The 22,267-nt window shown below is 37.4% G+C and overlaps 1 protein-coding gene across 2 annotated transcripts in view; it reads right to left on the minus strand.

Moving 5' to 3' along the window:
- The window catches only part of syngr1b (synaptogyrin 1b), a 28,830-nt gene that overhangs the window by 4,713 nt on the left and 1,850 nt on the right, over positions 1–22,267 (minus strand). For both annotated transcript variants that reach the window (XM_028460323.1, XM_028460330.1), the window contains exon 2: positions 815–1,052. In XM_028460323.1, the coding sequence (XP_028316124.1) occupies positions 815–1,052 (238 nt within the window). The remainder of the gene's footprint in view (positions 1–814; positions 1,053–22,267) is intronic.

Consider the following 22,267-nt stretch of genomic DNA (forward strand, 5'->3'; position numbering starts at 1 on the left):
GCTTGTTTGTCCTGTAAGTTTAGGAAAAGACAATGAAATGGAAATGTGTTAACTGCAGACATGACAAGTAATAAAGTACAAATACTTATTTGTATTTGTACTTTACATGAGTATTTTTTTTTGTTGTTTTTTTTTACTTTTACTTTTTACTTTTTTGAAACAAATATCTATACATTCGAGCTTGTTACTATTAAGATCTATGAAGATGACATCATGACGTAAAAAGACGCTATATACAGTAGTCCTTCGCTATATCGCGGTTCACCTTTTGCGGCCTCAGTGTTTTACGGATATTTTTTAGAGAGCAATTTTGGATGCATTTTTTTTTTACAGCGTAAGAACGCGCATTGTGTTCTGCGTCCTGATTGGCTAATGCTGCGTTCACTCACCAGCGACACATCCAACTCGGTGAGTTTCACTGCCTGCTGAAGCCAGGAGCTGCTCTCCTTTTTCTCCGCTCATAAACATAAACCACCGGTGAAAAAAGCCGGTGTAATTAAAAGCGGCTAATGCTATGCTAGCTCAGCGCTACAGAGAGAACTTTTACCTGCTACTACCACCTCCTCACTGATTCTCCTCCACGCCAAATCCTTCCTAGTCCTGTCCCGGTTATAAAGGGCGTGTCATACAGCTCCAGGTGGTCACACACAGCTTCCACTTCTACAATACTTTTACCAGAGTAATTTTTTATTCAAGTATCTATACTTTAACTTGACTAGTACTTTTGCCACCTCTGGTAATATGATGATATGATATGATATGATATGGAATGACGTGAAAATGAGTGAAGTGATGAATAAACGCTGAGTTGTACCTGAAACTCCAACGTCTGCCAGCACTACTTTCTTGCGGTCTTTGACGCTGCTGATCTGAGGGAAGTAGACGTCGAGGGCCAGGAAAGCCACGCAGCAGAGGAAGGCCATGGAGCCCATGAACACACCGTAGTTACAGGCGTTCTGGTTGCTGTTGAAGATGCAGAACTCCTCCACCTGTTGGGGGCGGTTGATGTAACCCTCGTTAGCGATGCAGCCAAAGATCACGATGCTGAAGAGCTGGAGAAAAGAGAGAGAGTTTGTAGGGAAAGTAATCTATTAGGAGAGTTACTGGAGGAACAAATTAGAATATTTCATATCATACAGTTAGTTAGTCTTCTGTGAAATGTGATGATGAATAATAATATTTAAAAAAACCAGCTATTGCATCAGTTGTGCCTTGTTTTGGAAACATTAGAAATAATTTGTGACAACACTGATTTCTTTTCAAATTTCATTCCAAGGTTTATACCAGTGACAATAACATTATACCAACGCTTTATGCTAACACGGTGACAGAGATGTACGCTGCTAGCAACCATTATGATCTGGAAACTGGACTAAAGCATGCTAAGTTAAGCTAACCCACCAAAACATAAGGCTGGGCTAAGAGCTAATGCTAACGACTTCATAAAAGGAAGAGACCAAGTAAAAAGTACAGAGCTTACAGTCATCAAATCACAAAGGTTTAGTTATGGTAAGATTTAACACTTTTATGGAAGGATAAACATGTCACAGGTTGTTTGAAATAAATGTTTAGCATAAAACTAACGTCACCAGGGTTCTCAACAAGAATTTTTCACGGCATGGGGGGTCACGTGCCTCGTGAGCGAGTGCTACCGGTGCGGAAATCTTTGAAATGCATAACTCTCAGAGGGGCTAAATTTAAATTTAAGCTAAAGTTGGGTTTGGTTTTGTTGTTTTTTTTAATCTCTATTCCAGCCTTACTTTAAAGCTAAACGCTATTCAGTTTCTGGTATTTATCACGATAACAATAAACATCACAATAAATAAATAATAGAAATAAAATAGGTTCCTTACAAATACAAATAAATTTGAATACATCAACACTAGACACAATAAAAAAGGCTACAATAGCTGCTGACTCAAAGAGTTGATGAGCTGATATTCTATTGAATGTATTAGTGCATGTGGGCCCTGTGATGGACTGGCGCCCGGTCCAGGGTGTACCCCCGCCCAGCGCCCAATGAGAGCTGGAAATTGGCACCGGCAGACCCCCGCGACCCTGATAAATGGGAATTAGAGGGTTTGAAGATGGATGGATGGATAGTGCATGTGGGTAATTCTATTAGTGTTATTGTATGTAATTCATTTATTTTCTTAGTTAAAATTAAAAAAAAAAGCACAAGAAAAGCAAAAATAACTTCATTAGTGTTTTTACTGTTGCTGAGTCTCGTTTCATTTATCTGATAATGAGTTACATAAAGTTATGATTGATAAATAACTCTGATTTCCTATAATTAAACCAGATCAAGCTGATGATTTAATCATTCAGTATATTTATGTGTAATAATCTCAATAGTTACATTAGGCTAATGGGACCAGCTTTGTCTGTGAACACGTGAAATATAATTAAAAAATATTGCATTTCACAAATTGGGACGAATGAATAGAGACATTAATATTTATTTCACACAACGTGTGACATGTTTGGCTTTTATCCTCCATACAGGTGTTAAATCTGACCATAAACAAATCAGTGGCTTTATGACAGCAAGACGTGTTCTTTTAATATTTTTACTTGGTATTCCTTATATGGAGTGGTTAGCATTAGCTCTTAGCCCAGTTTGTGTGTCAGTGTGTTAGCTTAGCATAGTTAGCTTTAGTTTAGTTTGTGGAACTTTGGGTGGATCTGACGGAGGAACTTGAATCGGTTCCCTTTGTTGGATGAATGTCTGGTTTTAACCAAGTAGCGGTCCATGATGTATCGCAGCTCGGCAGCTTCAGGTAGCCGTAACGAGCACCGCCGTCTGTGGGTGTGAGAGAGCTGGGGGCAGGAGCGGCGGTGGTGCACACCGTGGAGGCTCCCCTGTGAAGCTGCCGTGAACAGCGCTCCTCTTCAGAGAATAATAAGTTGTTGACAACAAACTTGTGGGCAATTTTGGCCCCTGGAACAAGGTTTTTATGGGCATTCTTGGCTAAATTGAGGGACAAATGGCCCGCGGCCCTCGCTAATTTCCGACATGGGAATTTACCATTTCTATCGTGGGATGATACTGGGTTCACGATACAATTTATTTCACAAAATGGGACTGTAAATGAATGATGATTGAAAAATATTCCTTTCATTGTCAAAAGAATCCCTTGATATACTATTCAAAACAATGCAATTTAACTAAAAATAAATCTTGAATGAAATAAATAAAAGATCAATACAAATGAAGAAGAAGCCTATTAATTTAAATTCTGGTTCGATAGTTAACAATGCAAAACTGCATAATAGTTCTTTTTCTTTTTAAAAGTGCAACTGAAAATGTATTTTGTGCCTTAACAATTGGACTTTAAAAAAAAAAAAAAAAACAGTCATTGCACAGTATTTAGGTCAGAAATTTGTTTGGACCAGCAGAGGGCGCTGGTAACCCAGTGGTCAGTTGGCATGCAGATATTCTTGCAGTGAAGAAGAGATGCTATGCACTAGCAGACAGTTAATAGAAAAACGTGACTTTTACAGATATTCTTTCGGTGCTAAAGGGGTAAGGAATCATTTATGAACATGTTTAAGAGTAGAAGGCGGCCATAAAGAAAGTAGTAGCAGATTCCGCCCACCACCAAACACTTCTGGACAAAAGAAGGATAAATATATATATAGCGCCCTCTGCTGTTTAAAAAAAGTACTGCGATTCAATTTTCACAGTATCGATGTGAACCGTGATACCTAGGAATCGATTTTTAACTGCCTTACGATTAACCGTTACATCCCTAATGTACAATAAGGAAAATAATCAGTTGTTTAAGAACACTCTTCAAATGAGTTTATTAATGTGGAAAGAGAACAAAAATATCAACAATAACCCAGAAGTGCTTTTATCAGATTCGTCACCATGTAATACCATTTGTGGTGCTTTGATCTAAAATTAGGCCTTCTAAGAAAATGTAAATAACTATACTGGGGTTTTAACCCACTTGTCATTAAATCATTTATTGATCTTTGGGTGTCCTCCACCACTAGTCCTGGATTTATCATTTAGGTGATCTCGCAAGTTTAAAAAAGAAAAAAAAATTGTAGTTGTGAAAGAGAAATCTGTAATTTTTTATAACGCGATATCATATAATTTAGTTTAACGCAAATCGTTAATCGCAACGTCACATTTATGGCAATGCACACTAAGGGTGTAAGAAAAAATCAATGTGGCGATATATCGCAATTATCACATTGATCCAAAAAACTGTCCAAATCAATTTTTTAAATCATGTTTTCTTAAGGAAAAAAACAATTTAATTGTGCTAACATATGTATAGCATCTAAACTCCCGGTCACTCGGTGTATCCAGCCACAATCGTTGCGTCCGGACACGCGGGCTCACCCGGTCTTTTTGTTGAAAAATTTGATCGATTGCATTGAGAGACGAGCTGACCAACTCCATAATTTAGGTTTTTGTATAAATGCACAGAGAGTCTCCTATTAGAGCCACAATTGGCTAAACAAGCAGCAGATTGGGGCAGATAGGGAGCAAAGAAGGATGTGACCGCCTTCACCGAGTAGCAGAATAGGATTACCTCACTCCTCAATGCATTTGAGCTCACATTTTCAAAAAACATACTGGACACTTTTATAGAAGTGGTTACTTTTTAATTTTTTTTAAGAATTTAAGAACTTAACAGAAGCAAAAGAAGCAAAAGTTAAACTTTTTTGAAAAACTTTAATTTGACAATTCGATAAACATACCACTTGTTTTTGATATTGGTACTTGAATTACAGTGAATTATTATTAACTTTTTTCTATTGTATTTCATACCATTTTGTACTTGTAAAGGTGAAATTTTTAATTATTGATATTGCAATGTACATTGTATGGTTGAGCATCAGGATATATCGTATCATGACATGCAAATCGTATCGTCAGACTCATGGCAACGTACAGCCCTAGTGGACATCCCTTCACAAGGAAGCCCTGGATCTTCTCCTGCTTCTACCAGTAGGAGAAGATGGTGAGAGGATGGAAAGATCTCAGAGAGGAAGAGCAGAGGAGAGTGATGGGGCAGAAAGGGTTTGGAGGCGGTGCTATTTTTAGAGTGGCTGCATCATTGTTCCCTCCCTCCCTCCCTCCATCACTCGTCTTTCTCCTCTCTCCATCGTTACTGGCCCTGCCTCTGTTCATAAGCAGTCTTCAGAAAAAAAAACAAGTGTGTGTGTGTGTGTGTGTGTGCTCACAGAGAGAGAAAGAGTTAGAATGAGAAAGAAGACCTCATATACAGCTCTGACTCAAGCACATTCTGTCCACTGCTCACCATGGATGGCTTACTTTTAGAAATCAGGTCAAGAAAAACAACGTTACACACACGCTCGTGCACACGCACACAATATAAAAACACATACACACGTATTAAAGAACAGTCATGAAACACTCATTCAAAATGAAGTTTATGGGTAAAATAAGTCACTTTTTTTAGTTAGGATTCATCCTTTTCATACACAGATTCCATGTTTCCTAAAATAATGGCATTGATAAATATAAAACAAAGTCAACCTATCAAGCATTAACATCCAAAACAACAACATTACTTGATGTTAAGTGTGTAAGACAAAAATCGATTCGGCAATATATTGCGATATTTCACTGCACGGCTATCGTATCGATCCAAAAAATATCCAATTTTTAATCATTTCCCTTTTTCGGTAATTTCCAAATTCATGGGAACGTCGTTGTGTGATATATTGTTTCAAAGGTATTTCAACTTAGATTACGATTATGCCTTGCACAATTCGATTAGGGGCCCGAGGGGCCCACCCCCCTTTTTTTGGCAATTTCCATTAAAGTCGTTTTCTCATTCATCAAAACTTGTTTTACAAGCAATTGCAATTTATTTATTTTTTATTGTGTTCACAATTTTTCATGTTGAAAATACAACTTTTATAAATGCATTATTTTTTCCTGTCATTGTTTTATTTCCTTTCTGTAAAACACTGTCAGATTACAACAGGGTCAGCTTCACAGGCGTGAGGATTTAAGCAGATAAGTTAAATTAGCGATTGAAAAAAATGTGCTTCAAAACAAAATAAATAATCGTGATCAGTCAACTAATGGAAAAAATAATTAATAGATTAGTCGACTACAAAAATAATCGTTAGTTGCAGCGCTACAGTGAACCACATCAGACCTAGTTAAACTACCTCACTGATCAATGCATTTTAGTTTGAAGTTGATTGCACTTTATTTTCATAAAACATACTGAGCACTTTTATAGATGTTAATTTTTGTTTTTAAATAATTTAAAAACTTAACAGAATCAGAATCTGTTGTAAAAGCAAAAATTTAACTTTTTTGAAAAATGTAATTTGACAGTTTGATATACATATCACTTGTTTTGATAGTAGTACTTGAATTACAGTTAGTTACCATTTACTTGTTCTCGCAAGTTTAAAAAAAAAAATTATAAACTGTATTTCATACCTTTTTGTACTTGTAAAGGTGGAATTTGACATTATTGATATTGCGATATATCACATTGTACATCGTATTGTTTCGTACCAGGATATGGTATCATGACATGCAAAGAATGAATTGTATCGTATCGTCAGATTCATGGCAATGCACAGCCCTACTGGCTATGGTACGTTAATGACTCGGCCAAATGCCTTGGGTTCTAAAGTTAAACTAAGTCCAGAATGCATCATGGAAAATGCAGAATCCTGTATAGGTTCCACCCTTTGTCAGCACCACATTTATTTGACTTTATCAACAAAAGGTTTACAGGGTTCTAAAACCATGCTAAGCTAAGCTAGCAAACAGCATGGCACAGTTAGAGGTGGCCAATCAGCTACGAGGCTTAACAAACACAGATAGACACGCAAAGGCACGCACAAATGAATTCCTTAGAACAACTACAATAGTGGAGTTGCTTATTGTAAATCAGACATGTGAAAGTGGTGGCCCAGGGGGCCCAGGGGGCAACACGTGGCCCTCAGTCAAATTTCAATGGCCCGCAAAAGAAATGCACAAAATTACTCTAAAAGACGTGCAAAATTTCTGTAAAATACACAAAAAGACTCAAAGAACACACAAGACGACTACAAATATACACAAAATGACTCATGACACACAAAAAGACAACAAAAACTACAAAGAATTACTCCAAAGCACACAAAACAACAACAAAAACACAGGAAATAAAAGAATAACAGGAGTAAGGGGGAAGGCAAGTCCATTAACAAAATAAAAAAATAAAAAAATAACCCAAATGGATTTCAACCAAGAGCCAAACATGTCAAAAAAGGACAGGTCAACAAACAAAATCCAAAATACGAACTAAGAATTGAAAAGGTTCTGATTGCAAACAAAAGAACTGATGTGGGAAAAATACATGAACACAAAGCAACATTGTAGAGAAAAGACAGTGAAACGCAGCCTGAACCACGAGTGGTTGATAATCAAAGATAATGGACCAAAACTTTCTCAGTGTTCAGACAAATACTCCTTCAGAGTGCAGGACACTATCAGTTTTTAATCAGATAAAGACAATCAATAAATCAAAGTTCATTTGCTCTCAAACAAATGTAGCAACTTAAAAGGTTTACGTTATTCTTGTGTTTGCCCCAAAAACTCTGACAAAGTGAATTCCCAACACATTTCTGCTGTTTACACAGAAAGTTGCAGTTAATCAATGGCGGATGTTTATTTTGGGGTTTACACGGAAAGATCTGAATCCAGCAGAGTCTGAAAGTCTGGCAGAGTGATGTGATATTACAGGGAATACTGGGAACAAACTAGAACAAAAATGGAGTCAAAACAATGACTGTCCAACTTGTTTGGTGAAGTAAGAAGAAGAAGAATGAAGAAGAAATCATTAAAAACTATGAAGTAGAACAGTCCTGCGATAGCTAAAAACTCATACCATCTCACTTGTTAAAACTTTTTGAAACCCTGACTTTGCACAAACACAATAGCACATGTTCATTTTAATCATTTCACAGTCAGTGGCAGAAAATTATCTCAAAATATTTCAATCAAAATAATTCTAAACCGACACAGAGTTCAATATTTACACTATGATCTGAGACTGTTTCAAAACACTAATCCTGCCAACTATCAACCTTTGCTTCTACCTTGCCTAAAGGTCCTATGAACCAATGAAATGTAATCTTAAACTTAGTAATCGTGACATGATATTTAGGCTTTACACAATCAGGATTTTTGGGCTGATCACCGATCAAGTGAGTTTAAAAAAACAATCAGCGATGCGATCGTATGAATTCAGGTTATTTTTTTTAGGTAAAGACTGAATTCCTTTGGTACCTGATACAGTCTCATGGAAAATCAAACGGTACCATGTTTCAGGACCTAAACACAGCCTTGTGACTGTGAGGGAGTGGAAGAGTTGAATAATTTCCATGCAGGACATGAACATAACATTTGTTGTCAGTGTGTGTGTGTGTGTGTGTGTGTCTGTGTGTGGCCCTTTTAACTGCGAATGAACGCCCTGGTCGCTCGACCATGTGTGGAGTGAGGAAGCGTGTGACGGGAGCAGATCGATTATAGGCTGTACGCTGTTTTTAGTGATTGGCAAAATAAACATAGCAGCTGCTGAATGAAACCCATGTCATACTCAAGACTGCTGTGAAGCAGGGGAGTCAACCCTGAAGCTGTGGATAGCTTCAGCCTACGGCGCAAAGTTAGACTCCCAGTGTACAGCAGAGATGGGGCGCAAATACAGACGCACGCTTCTGTGTCCACCACCGCCATGAAACGGACAGAAGTTAGATTTTAACAAATAAATGAAGAAATATTAAATGCTCTGAAGAGTACAATGAGGCAAAATACACTATTTTCTTCAAGCAAAAAAAAACATGTATTCACACCACTCAAGTTGCGGTTTGTGAAAAACAATAAAAATATATATGATGTTAAAGTAGAACATTTGTACAGTTATTCACTTTATTACTTAACACCACTGCGGCTGAGCTACTGGTTTTATGGTCCTTTTAATAGTTCCCATCAACTTCAGTGCTCTACACTAACTTTCTCAGTTGGTCACACCTTTTTTTTCTGAGCGGGGGTGGGGAGAGTGTACAGTATAGCCATGCATGCTGATGAATAGTTGACTTAACTGGTGTACTGTAGTTTTGTATGAAGTAAAGATTGACAATGACTTGAGATATATTTGCTAAATGTTTCAATGTTTTAGTGTCAATATTAAGTTTTTCTGCAACAAGCAGTGGATGAAATAACAGGTCATTTATTTTATATCATTTAAAAAGAAGACGTAGCAATTTTTTTTTTTTTAAATAACAGCAAATCACAACAACAGGTTACATGTATTCTGTTTTTTTTATTTTGCAGAAATGCTGTACTTGAATTAACTTAACAGTAGCATAACTAACTTAGCATCTGCATTGTTTCACCCCATGGAATTAAGTAAGTAAGTTAGTTTTATTTATAAAGCGCTTTTTGCAGATAAAATCACAAAGTACTGTACAGAGTTGTGATAAAAGTACAAGTGCAACACAATAGAATAATAAAACAAGAGTGCATAAACATCATAAGAACAGCAACATTAAAGGATAAATAAAAATTAAAATCCAGTTGACTAAAAGCTTTTCTGTAAAGTGTAGTCTTCAGCAGTTTTTTTAAATTCAGAGGGTCCAGCTCTTATAGTGGGGTCTCCTAACCCTCTTCCCCTGGTCGGGGGTCTACAATTCACTACGAGGGGCCAGAATATTAGAAGTTATCAAGTTATCATAAACCTATGATGTTTCAGATTCTACAATCCACAGCATCGATGGTCTCGTCCACAACAACACGCAACTTGTTCCCACAGATCTTCTGTAGCTCTGATGAGATGTTGTTCATATTAAACACTGAGCAGGTAATGCCGACAGAGGCTGCTCAGCCCCTCCCACCAGAAACAGGTGTGTTTAGCTCTGGAGCGGGAGGGGTGAATGAACAGCCCCTTCATGATGATCGCATTTCATTCACATTACAGTATGTCACTTTCAGTGGATTCAATTTGTATTGGTCGATTAAATGATTCCTTAACGTGAAATATATAGGGCCCTACAAACCTGATGAGTGTTTTTCCGGTCAAAATGAACCGGTTTAAACCACTCCTGTGACCTGTTCCAAGCAGGTCCGTACGGAGCACAAGCGCTGTGGGCTATGCGCTAACAGCTCATATATTAGTCCGCTGCAGAGTAGAAATTACATCTGTTTGTGTATGGTAGATATGTGTGCAAGGAGTGGGAAACAGCCTATGATGATGACAACGCCCCCATATATATATATATATATATATATATTTGTTCTTGGCACAAGGAACAGCTCGGTGAATAGAGAAGAGGATGTAATCAACACCCTTGTTTTGTCCCAGCTTCTCCTTTGATGCTCTATTTTGCTGGAAAACGATGCAAATTAGCCATGTGGTACACACGACTCGCATGACGCTCATTGGCCAACAGCTCGGTGGGCCGAGCGCAGGAGTTTTAAAACCGAAGCTTGCCTCCGAATCAGTGTTTTGAATAAAATATTATTTCGTGTCTTTACAGAGTCTGAGAGTATTTTATTAGTGGAGGACCTTTACCAAGCATGAGTAACTGTAACTACATTCATCATCACCTTCACCAATTCAACAAATAACATTTAACTTATGTACTGTATTGGGGTGTAGCAGGTCGCTCAGTAGCTCTGCTCTAAGGACTTCTGGGAACCGGTTCTGAACCGTGTAATGAAGTGCTGCAGCCTTCTTACACAAAATATTTTCTCTGAATATGATGCACACTTTGTCCTGTTCTCCTGGGAATCACTACCCTTCCCTATTCCTTTTCCATCAGACACATTTCTCTGTCGTCTTAAACACATAGACCCATTTCCTGTGACGTATGCATACTAAATTAGGTGCATGCGCACGCAGGCTCGGTGCAAAACAACCAGAGAACTGCATTGTACTAGCATCAGCACACAATGGAAACACTTTTGTTTGTGTATAAAAACAACACAATGCCATCATGTTAGGTTGTTCATCGCACAAATAGGAGTACCAACAATCCAGGACTTACACTTTACAACATACCAGCTGGTGGGCACCCTTTTCAGAAGAATAGGCAATACTTAGTAATTAGTGATCGACCGATTCATCGGCCGGCCAATTTTTGCATGTTTTACGTGTATCTGCATCAGCTGATGCGCGCTGCTGCATTTGCCGATCCACTTTATTAACAGAGCGGCTGCTGCAGGGCTCCGTGTTGCTGCAGACAGAGTGCAGAGCCCCTCCCTCCACTAGCAGAGTGTGAAGGAAGCTCTTCAATCCCAACGGCAAGTTTTAAATTTTCAAAGCATCTTTTAACTGTTTAATTTAGCGGTTGTTCTGTGGGTCCAAGTGTCGTAGTAAACAAGCAGCTGGCTGGAGGTTTGGCGTGTGTGTGTGTGTGTGTTTTCCTCTCTTTCTGCTTCTCACTCAGCGCTTCGCTGAGAAGGAGAGTTTTTAAAACTTTGAGAAGCAGTTTATTCTTGTTGATGCAATTTAAAACAGAAACTTCAACAGTTTGTTGCTTCATTCGCATCTGACATCACGTTATTTTCCTCTGCTAATTTATATTCTGGGATTGTGTTGGAATGGACTATTATTCATGGTTTCTTTTTGTGTTTAATACTATAATTACAGTATATATCTTTATACTCAATAATCCTGTTAATAAATATATCTTCAGTCAACTTTTGTCAAAGCTTTTTTCAGGATAAGGACGAAAAGTTCTCTTTCATAATATTTCATGAGCTGTCTCACTCTATTTTTTTTTTTTACTTGTTCTTGTTCTACATTCTGTTTTTATTATTTGTTAAATATTTTTTACTTGGTGTTGTTCTACCTCACCTTTGCTAATTTCAATAAATGTTCCTTTTTTTCTAATTGAGACTTGTACCATTTGTTATAATTTTTGTGTATTTTTTATGATGTAAATTGAGGGAGCAAAAGTAGTATCGGCTCCAAATATCGGCTTAAAGAAAACTGGCAGTCCGTATCGGTCATTGGCTAAGGCTAATATCGGTCAATCCCTAGTTGAGATCAAGAATGCATGCATTTGTGGTGCTCATTTTATATGTGGTAAGAATGTTTCTATTTACAAAGAAACAGTGTTTGACATGATATAAAATAATTTTGTATTTCCTTAACGTTATCGTGAGCCAATCTGTACAGAGCGCTACATTAATATTGGGATATTCCTGTTAGCGTTACATTGCTAACCAGTGACGTGCCGTGAGCACTAGGGTTGGGTAGGCACGTTGCAAATCGAGACCATCAATGACAATTTCATATGTTTCTGCTGGCAAGTGTTAATTCAATTCAAATCAATTTTATTTGTATAAAGCAATTTACAACAAAGTCATCTCAATGCGCTTATCAAAATATAAAATTAATAATAAGAAAGAAAAAAACCCAACAAGATCCACATGAACAAGCATTTAGCCATCTAATAAAATCAACATCGTAAAACACCATTAAAGAAACATAAACAATTATTCAATATAGCCTCCATACTCTTCCAACAAGATATATCTCATGACACGGCAGCACATGTGTTGGAAACACAGAAACACAGAGAAAAAAACAACAACAACTCAGAACAGCCTCAGTGATGCACATCCACAAAGCCATTTGTTCCATTCACTGTAGAAAGTACCAACAATGTTCTGACCTTACCTTTGCTGAAGCTCTGGTAACTCAGGTGTTGGTCTCCCATCTTTTAAAAGCTGTCGTTTTTCCTCAAAAAAAAGTTTCTCTATCATCTCTAACGCTGTCATCCTGACTGTAGCGTTATCCCGCCCACTAGCTAGAGAACGTAGCAGCAGCGGTCACATGGCATCTATTCACTAATGTACTGTGAACTTTGGACGTAACGCAGTTAAGTCCAAAGGCAGCTCTCTACGCTGGAGCAACGTGCCTTTGGGAGGGGGCGTGGCCTCCCTCTGCCTTATAGCAGAATGAGACTGTGCAGCTGTTCCAGGAAATAGCGCTGTTCAGTAAGTTGGGCTATGAAAAGCACAAAATGCGGACACTTTCAAACTTATAGGTACTGTAGGCTATTGGAAAAATAAATAATTTTTAATAATATTAAAATTGAAACAAAAATCAAAATATCAATTCACCCTTGAGTAGGCACTGCCTACCTTGCCTACCCTGACGGCACGTCACTGTTGCTAACGTTACTTGTTACAGGCCAAAAACAATGCCTTACATTGTGGTGCAGGTCCTACATGACTCTGCACCCCACAAAACTAACGTTAATTCCAGTATTTAAGAAGTAGTTAACGTTGCAGTTATAGCTAACGTTGGCCTGCAAAATTGTAGACCCAAATGTAGGCCTACATATGCACCAATCCCCTTAATTAATGACAAGATTAAGCTTAAAATATTACCTGTATGTAAATATTGTCAATTTCATTGTCAATTTTAGGGATAATGGGCTTACTTGTATTATATTACTAAATGGCAGAATTGTATTCTTTCTAGGAAAAACATCTATGGACTTTGATAGCCCAGACTTTCAAGACAAAAGAAGAGAGAAGAAAAAAATAGAGAGGTAAGGCTCTATTACAACGTACAGACTTCTGATTAGACATAATTTTACATAAAACATTTGTATTGTGTGTATAAATTATGCATACAGAAGCGTTTTGGTAATGCTGCATGGGTCTCGCAATCATTCACCCGCACTTAAATTGAGTTTCCTTAAATAAGTGGCCACGCCCACAAGTGACAAGCTTTCTACATACTTCAAACTATATATAACAGCGGTTCAATCATTCATTGCCATTTTACCAGCGTCACATATGTAAACAACTGATAGCGAATATTAATAACTGATATGTGACAATGGAAGCGCAGTCAGCCACAGTGATGTTTTTTAATTCAAAATTAATTATTCTGAATGAAATCAATCAATCAATCAATCGGCTTTAGTTAATTACACTTTAGGTTTGGGGGTTGGGAAGGCTCTGATTGGACAGAGGGCGAACATGACGTATCGAGACGTCTATCGGGAAAAACACACAACAAACCTTTTATTGTCGGCTGTAACACAGAACACCACACACGAGAACTGTTTTGACCTTTATTTTGATTGTAGTTTTGAAGCAACAGCTGGACAATAACACACTTTGGTCCATGGAGCGGAAAGGAGATAATGTATGACTTAATCACCAGTAAATAAAGTCCAGAAAAACAATAACCTAACAATAACATAACATGTTTATCCCTCCGTCCGTCCCCTTTTTTCATTATATCCATGTCTTTTAAGGCTCTTATTAAATAGTGTCTCAAGTCGCACGTGTGCAGAACAACCGGAATTAACTTAAAGCGCAATTAAGTGTTGTTAAAGAGGAATTATTAAATTCAGAATTAAGTTTAATTCGTATATAAATTAGCATTAGGAATTAAGTGTTTAAGGTCAGGTTAAAGAGAAATTAACTTTTATTCCACTTTAAAGAGGAATTAAAGCTCCCAAGTAAACATTGCCATTGAAATTTGACAATTGTTTAGATGCAGGCTTTGGTTTTGGTCTGACCAAGTTCATCTGCACAGCTTCTTCATGGTTACAATCACATTAGCTCCTAATAGAAAAGAAGCCGTGATTAAATTATGGAGCTTTGGCTTCAGCTGCCAGTAGAAACTCTGGAGTTTATGACGGTTGGAGCTGGAAAATGACAGGATACACACCTATCGACTGTACTTTATATTAGACTGTGAGGGCATCTTAATGTTAAGAATAACAAACACAGAAGCTAAACATTGTGATGAACTTGGAACATCTCCACATTCTTTCCACGCTGAGAATCCATGAAAATTAGAGCATGTGATGTGGCTCCATGAATGAGTCTCCCTCAGACCCTCCCCCACGGCTCCCCTTGTGATTCTGTTGACTTCTTTTTGTGTGTGTGTGTTAGAGGTTATCCAGCGACACACATTCATAGACGAATCACCAGGCCCTGAAGGTGATGAAAGGCCCCGTGAACGAGACCACGTGGGATTCACATCTTGTGACCGTCCGAGGGTCCGAAGCTAATTGCACATTAACAACGGTGACGGCTTCAAGTGTGTGTGTGTTTAAGGTATTTATAGAAATATGAGTTAGAGTAGATAAACTCACCAGCCAAACAGACCCAGGATAAACATGGGACACTTATCACAGCGGGGGCCAAAAAGTGTAATTGTCTGATCCAAGGGCCACATTATTAGCAAGGATGTCCCGATACAACTTTTTCACTTCTGATATGATACCGATATTGCAGCGTTGCGTATCGGCCGATGCCGATATTTATCCAATACGAATATCTGCACAAATCATTAGGGATGTAACGATTCACTCAACTCCCGATACGATTCGATTCAAGATACTGGGTTCACAATACGATTCTCTCATGATTTATTTTACAAAATGAGACTGTAGAAAAATGACTGAAAAACATTCTTTTATTTTTTGTTCTCCTTTTATTTTTCATTGTCAAAAGAACCCCTTGATAAACCATTCAAAACAATGATATTTAACTAAAAATAAAGCTTGAATGAAATAAATAAAGGAATAATACAAATGAAGAAAAGGATATTAATTTAAATTATGATTCTATATTAAACAATGCAAAACTGCATAATAGTTCTTTTTAAAAGTGCAACTGAAAATGTATTTTGTGCCTTAACAATTGGACTTTCAAAAAAAACCAATAAGTCATTTCACTGTATTTAGGTCAGATATTTGTTTGGACCAGCAGAGGGCGCCGGTAACCCAGTGGTCGGTTGGCATGCAGATATCTTGCAGTGAAGAAGAGATGCTATGCTAGCAGACAGAGCTAATAGAAAAACGTGACTTTTACAGATATTCAAGTAATATTACAGATATTTTTCGGTGCTAAAGGGGTAATGAATCATTTATGAATATATTTAAAAGTAGAAGGCGGCCAGAAAGAAAGTATGAGCAGATTCCGCCCGCCGCCGACACTTCTGGATACCCTCTACTGGTTAAAAAAAAGTACTGCGATTCAATTTTCACAGTATCGATGTGAATCGTGATACCTATGAATCGATTTTTAACTGCCTCACGATTAATCGTTACATCCCTACGAATCATACATACTGTACTTTCATTACTTATTTACTGTGAAATGTTAGAAAAGTCTTGATCAAGTGAGTCAAGTACTCAAACAGAGAACAATAGTCAGCAACAGTAGGTACTGTATGAGAAAAATTGACCCATTTATTATGAACTAATTGGTTACATAAATGTTTTACCTTCAACATAATATCTGCTGTATTCTATATGGGCTCTATTCTCCCATGTGCTCAAGTCCAAAAAGCAGCTGCGCTATTTTTGGCTGCGTGCTATGAAACCCCTTTTCTTAAGTCAGTTGCTGCACGCCTTCATCATGGGTGTTCCCATTCAAATCTGGCTTTACGCGCATTCTCCGGTGTGCGTAAGTCTTTTTCCTCCTACGCGCTTCTAACCCTGCAACAAGTGCAGTGCCCCGATAAGGTGAAACATTATATTGCACTAGAAATATGGACTTCGTTACATTTGAAGCCACACGGACTCGTGCGTCATGCAGCAGCAGCTGCTGCTGTGTGATTAATTAAAACTGACAGATGCAGACTTCTGTCCACGTTGGTCACAGTGATTCAAATACTTTCATACTATGTCCAACGTAAAGTCACAGTTTGATTCACTACAGACTGTCATCGTCTGCTTTCTAAGTTGTGTGTCCTGTCCTACTCTTCTTTCATTCTGTCACCGTGTTGCGTCACACACTAACATTACACCTCTACTCTAATTCAATAGATTTATGACTTGGAAATTAGGCAATGGATTTACTTTCAAAGGTTGTTACAGCCAAAGCAGCGTCTTTGTAAAAATACAGATCAAAGTTCACGTCTTAACACAAAAGCAACACAAAGTAGAAGGAGAAAACTAAAAGTGAACAAAAGGTTTAAGCAGCTTTGATTTCAACAGTTTTAAACTTTGTCTTGGATCAGGGTCGACTTCCTATAAATACTTTGATAAATGATGCTTTTAGACGTCCAAGGGTAAAGTTAGAGAGATCCTCTTTCATTTAAAGTCTTTATTTTAAGCAGGCTGTGTTCATAACTAAGCTTTTCCCTAATATTAACGTTTAACAAAGTTTGGAATGTAGGTCCAAGTTTTAATCATCACTGTGCTCGTGACCAGCATTTCAGAGGTCAAAGATTGTGTCCTTGGTGACTCACGATGTGATGTAAGCAGCACAAACACACAAACTCTCATGGTGCACATTCTGTCAGCTCCGTGTTAAACAGGAAACACTCACCGTATGTGTGTGTGGGGCCACAAGGTAGGAGCTTTATTATCACGTGGTTTCAGAGATCAACTATAAGAATAATGTGAAACACATATGAGCAACTGGCGGCCCCAAAAACATACAAAACAACAAAAAAAATACACAAAATTATTTTTTAAAAATACACAAAATTATTCAACAAAAACACAACAAAATTATTCAACAGAAACAGAAATAATTATTCAACAAAAATACACAAAATTATTCAACATAAATACACAAAATTATTCAACAAAAACACACAAAATTATTCAACAAAAATACACAAAATTATTCCACACAAACACAGAACGACAACATCACACAAATTGACTCATAACAAAAAAAAATTACTCAAGGTTAGTCATTCAGCCTAAGTTACCATGGTGATTTAGCCTTGTGAGAAGTCAGCCAGCTTCATAGTAAGCACAGCACACACTGATTAAATCCTGGAAGCTAGCGTGATAAGAGGAAATCCAGCTTCGTAGTACAGGCCCAAAAGATTGAAAACAGGCACTTGAGTGAAGTGGTTGTAAAAGCAACATAATCCGACATGTCTTTATAATAAACTACTCATCTTTTTTCATTTATGTTTTTTTCAGAATCTCTCCCTGATTATGTTTTGAATGACGACAAAAAGAAGGAAAATGATGTGAAAGCCGCTGACTGTGCTTTTTTTAACCTGTGATTATTAGCCTCCTCACTGCACCACTGCCTCTCCTTCAATTGTACTTTGACGTCTACCATCTCCTCTCTTTCTCTTCTCATCTCATAAGCAGCTGCTGCCATGGCGACAGCAACAATCAGGTATCCTCAGTCCAGGCCAGAGCTCTGCAGCGCGCGCGCACACACACAGAGTAGAACATCCTCTGGCTGTGATTTGCTTTTATGCAGTATGGAGCCACCAATACTCTCCAGATTACTATTGTCATCAAAATTATTTATTTAGTTGCTTTTCCCCCCAAAAAAACTCATTAATTAAATGACACTTAGTAAATTAAAATAACTGCTTTCTAAGATAGAATGAATTATCTAGAACTATAAGCTTTGAATTCTGAAAAAACAGATGCAACATAATTATTTTTTGTTCCTGTTTCCAGGACAATATTAGTTCGTGTTCATGACACTCAATTCCAGAGTGGGCAAACAAGGTACATTAATATTGGATTTTCTCATTTGTGGCATTCTTGTAAACAAAGTGCATTTTTAAAAATAATTTAACATTTCGAAATTAAAAAAAAGTTCTTACAGCTGCAGTATGTACGTTTTTTTTTGCTCCATTTGGTCAAAAATCAATCCTAACCTTTGAGCATATTGTAATCCAAAGTGTTGACCTCTGCACCTTCTCTGGGCTCTGTATATGAGGTTTAGAAAACAAGGAGAGGACACAACTTTTCAGCCAATCAGGTTGGCTGATGTATGTGTTTCTGGGTTATTTAGATTAAAAAGAGAGTTTAAACAACATGGGGATGCCTGGAAGTCCCTTTTGTCTGCAAGTGTGCAATAAATATTATGACTGTAGCAATTAAAAAAGGGCCCCATACAGGTCGAAACACACCATAGGGGGCGACATCACACCGTAGGTCAGCGTTTCCCCATGTACCCCTTAGCCTTTATTTCTTATCGCAAGTACCCCTTAGCTCATGTTATATATTATTTATTTGTGTCTGCAGGCTTATCTAAACTCTTTCCTGTGTCTCGTCCAACATTAACCTCAAGTTTAAGCCTTTCTATTCATTTATTTCTGATGTTTTGCTCGTTTTAGAATTTGAACTTCACCTTTTGGTTTATTTTAGAGAATTGTGCCAAAAATTATTATTAATGGATGAGAAAAAAAATCTGTATGCATGTAAAAAAAATCTATAATGTTAAAAAATAAACTGACAAATGTTTTTGTGTACCTCCTAAGAGCTGTTCAAGTACCTCTAGGACAGGGGTGTCCAATTCCGGTCCTCGAGGGCCACTATCCAGCATGTTTTAGATGTTTCCCTCTTCCAACACACCTGATTCAAATGATCAACTCCTCATCCAGCTCTGCAGAAGCCTGATAACGATCCTAATCATTTGAATCAGGTGTGTTGGAAGAGGGAAACATCTAAAACATGCTGGATAGTGGCCCTCGAGGACCGGAATTGGACACCCCTGCTCTAGGACTACACGTACCCCAGTTTGGGAACCAACGTGCCATTTGCAGTGAACAGGTGGATATAAAGTTGTGCACCCATTATATGGCACACTTTTGGTATAGGTGGTCTGTGTGCTCTTCTATATCTACCCTGTAAATTTCACAGCCCTCAACATAATAAGTGAGCTGAAATAAATTTTTGTTGTTTATGTTGTAATAAGTCACGCCCACTTTGACCAATCACAATTAACTTTAAAATATGGCCTCAGGAGCAACCCAGGGTCATACCCACCAAATTTAGTAAAAATCGGTCTTGACATTTAAGAGATATAAATGTCCCATGTCTGCAGCTCCCCCTAGTGGCCTACATTATTCAAATTTGGCTCATACCCCCACAGTCACATGCCAACCAAGGATCTCAGATTTGGTGCCGTTAGCATTTATTTTGACCGAGATATGCAACAGTTTGCGTTTTTATAGCCAGCTCGAAAATTTTACTCGTTCATAATTTGCGCATATTTTGACCAAACAAAATTCTTTCCTCAACTTTAGATCAGGTCCAACTGAAGACTCAGCGTGCCAAGTTTCACGCTGACTAGACAAAATCCCAAGGAAAAGTTAGAAAAAGTAGGTTTTGCAGTTTTTGCGCCAACAAAACTCTAGGCGGAAAAGGGGACGTGGCCTAGCTCAGCTGCTTCAGTGCTATTCAGGGAATCAGTGGATATGAGATTGACCTTAGTTATAGCGCCACCTGCTGGTGAACATATGTGAGTTTCGAACTCCATCAGGGTATTGATACCCTGAAGCCCCACACACCGAATTTGGTTATCGTATCTTAAACAGTTTCTGAGAAAAGCTGTCCACTTTAACATCTGGATGAACGGACGGAGCTCAAACCTATATCCCCCATCCACTTCGTGGCAGGGGATAATAAATCTATTCAGGAGTCACTAAATCAGTGTTTTTCAACCTTGGGGATCAAGACCAATGTGGGGACGCCTGAAATCTCTGAAAATAAAAAATGTTAATAGATTTTTGAATTTTTATTCCTTTTTTTTAATTAAAACACCCAATGTTAAACAACTGTATTTCTATACTTTCACTTTGTGAATCTAGTTCAACTAAATTGTATTAAAATACATATATAAATATATATATATGAGCTCAAACATGAACAAAAACTAATTCAAGAAAAACCAGAAATTCTTGATATCAAAATGGGGTCATGATCATAAAAAAGGTTGGAAACCACTGCACTAAATACTGTTTCATTCCACTTATTTACAAAATGAAATTCTTTAAAATGTGTGTTATAACTCCTTAATTATATCATAATGCTCTATTGATGCTTTTAAAATAAATAGTTTTCTAAGCAAAACGTTGTAGTAGGACAAAAGGGGGATTTGAGCCAAAAGAGTTTGGGAACCACTGGTTGCTGAATGGCTCGCTGTGTAATAGTAATTGATACTTTTTTTTTTTTAATGTCTGCACTATGTTGCGTTATTTAAAAATAAACAAAGTAAATATTGTCGCGTCTTACAATAGCATGCTAGATGCTATCCAATGTTTGCAATTCGCTTTTCAAGTTATGCTGAGAAGACACTCAGACTTCAGTACACAAACTTAAACAAAAACAAAGAAATTCAACCATGTTGATGTGATCAGACTCATCGCTAAAAGCACTCCTACATATATTACAGTAGAGAAAATTTGTTTTTTTTCCCCACCACTAATATCACCATACTAGCTTTCTTTGACTGCAAAGGATGTGTTCAGGTATTCAGCTCGTAAATGTTAAATTAAAGGTCAGTTGCAATGTACCGGTAATGTAATTTAATAGTTTATTTATAATATTGTTTATTTGCCCAAAGCAAAAGCCATTAAAAAGTAGAAAAAAGCAATAACCAGGGGTGTCCACCTTCTAGTCTTAAACATGTTCATAAATGATTCTTTACCGCTTTAGCACTGAAAGAATATCTGTAATATTACGTGAATATTTGTTTTTCTATTAGCTCTGTCTGCTAGAATAGCATCTCTTCTTCACTATGCAGAATAGCTGCATCCCAACTGAACAATGGGTTACCAGCGCCCTCCGCTGGTCGAAACAAATATCTGGTGGCTGTAACTGAAGGAAAACATCATTCTCTCTAAATTTCCCCAATAATATAATAAATCTTAACATTCACAACATTAATGAATTCAAATGAATTAAATAAACATTATCTTTAAGAAAGATTCAACAAAGAAAAAAGTTGTTGGTAAGAATAATTCACAGACCAAATTTGGAAAAAAGTAGATTTTGAAGGGGTTTTTAGTTATTCTCTATGGAATTGAATACATATTTTTTTAAACATTCATGATCAATATCATCATTAATTAAAAGTCCCAGGTCCAGGGTACTGGGTTACAAAAAAATCACAAATGTAAGGGTATATGTAAGATATATTATATAAATATTAATGTGCATTGATACAACTAAATATATTACCAAAACCAGACAGCATTCTACAGAGGACTACTGAGAGACAAAGCACCCATACTACTGCTATACTATAAGTTGGTACATTTTCAACTGGAAAGAGGTAAACTGATAATGATGCTCAATTCTTTGTCATCATTATCACAGATACCAGATTTCAACTTGTAAATGCATCATGTTTACAAAAACTAGGAGAGAAAATACATCATGATAAGAAAAATAAAATAGACAGATGAAAAGCCACAATTACACTAATGAAATGCACCAAATGCCACCATAGCATGCCCCCTGACCCCCCCATGTGTTGCACATCATTGGCTTGCAGCAGCGGCAACTTGCT

Source organism: Gouania willdenowi, chromosome 1, assembly GCF_900634775.1.
Source record: "Gouania willdenowi chromosome 1, fGouWil2.1, whole genome shotgun sequence".
Lineage (NCBI taxonomy): Eukaryota > Metazoa > Chordata > Actinopteri > Blenniiformes > Gobiesocidae > Gouania > Gouania willdenowi.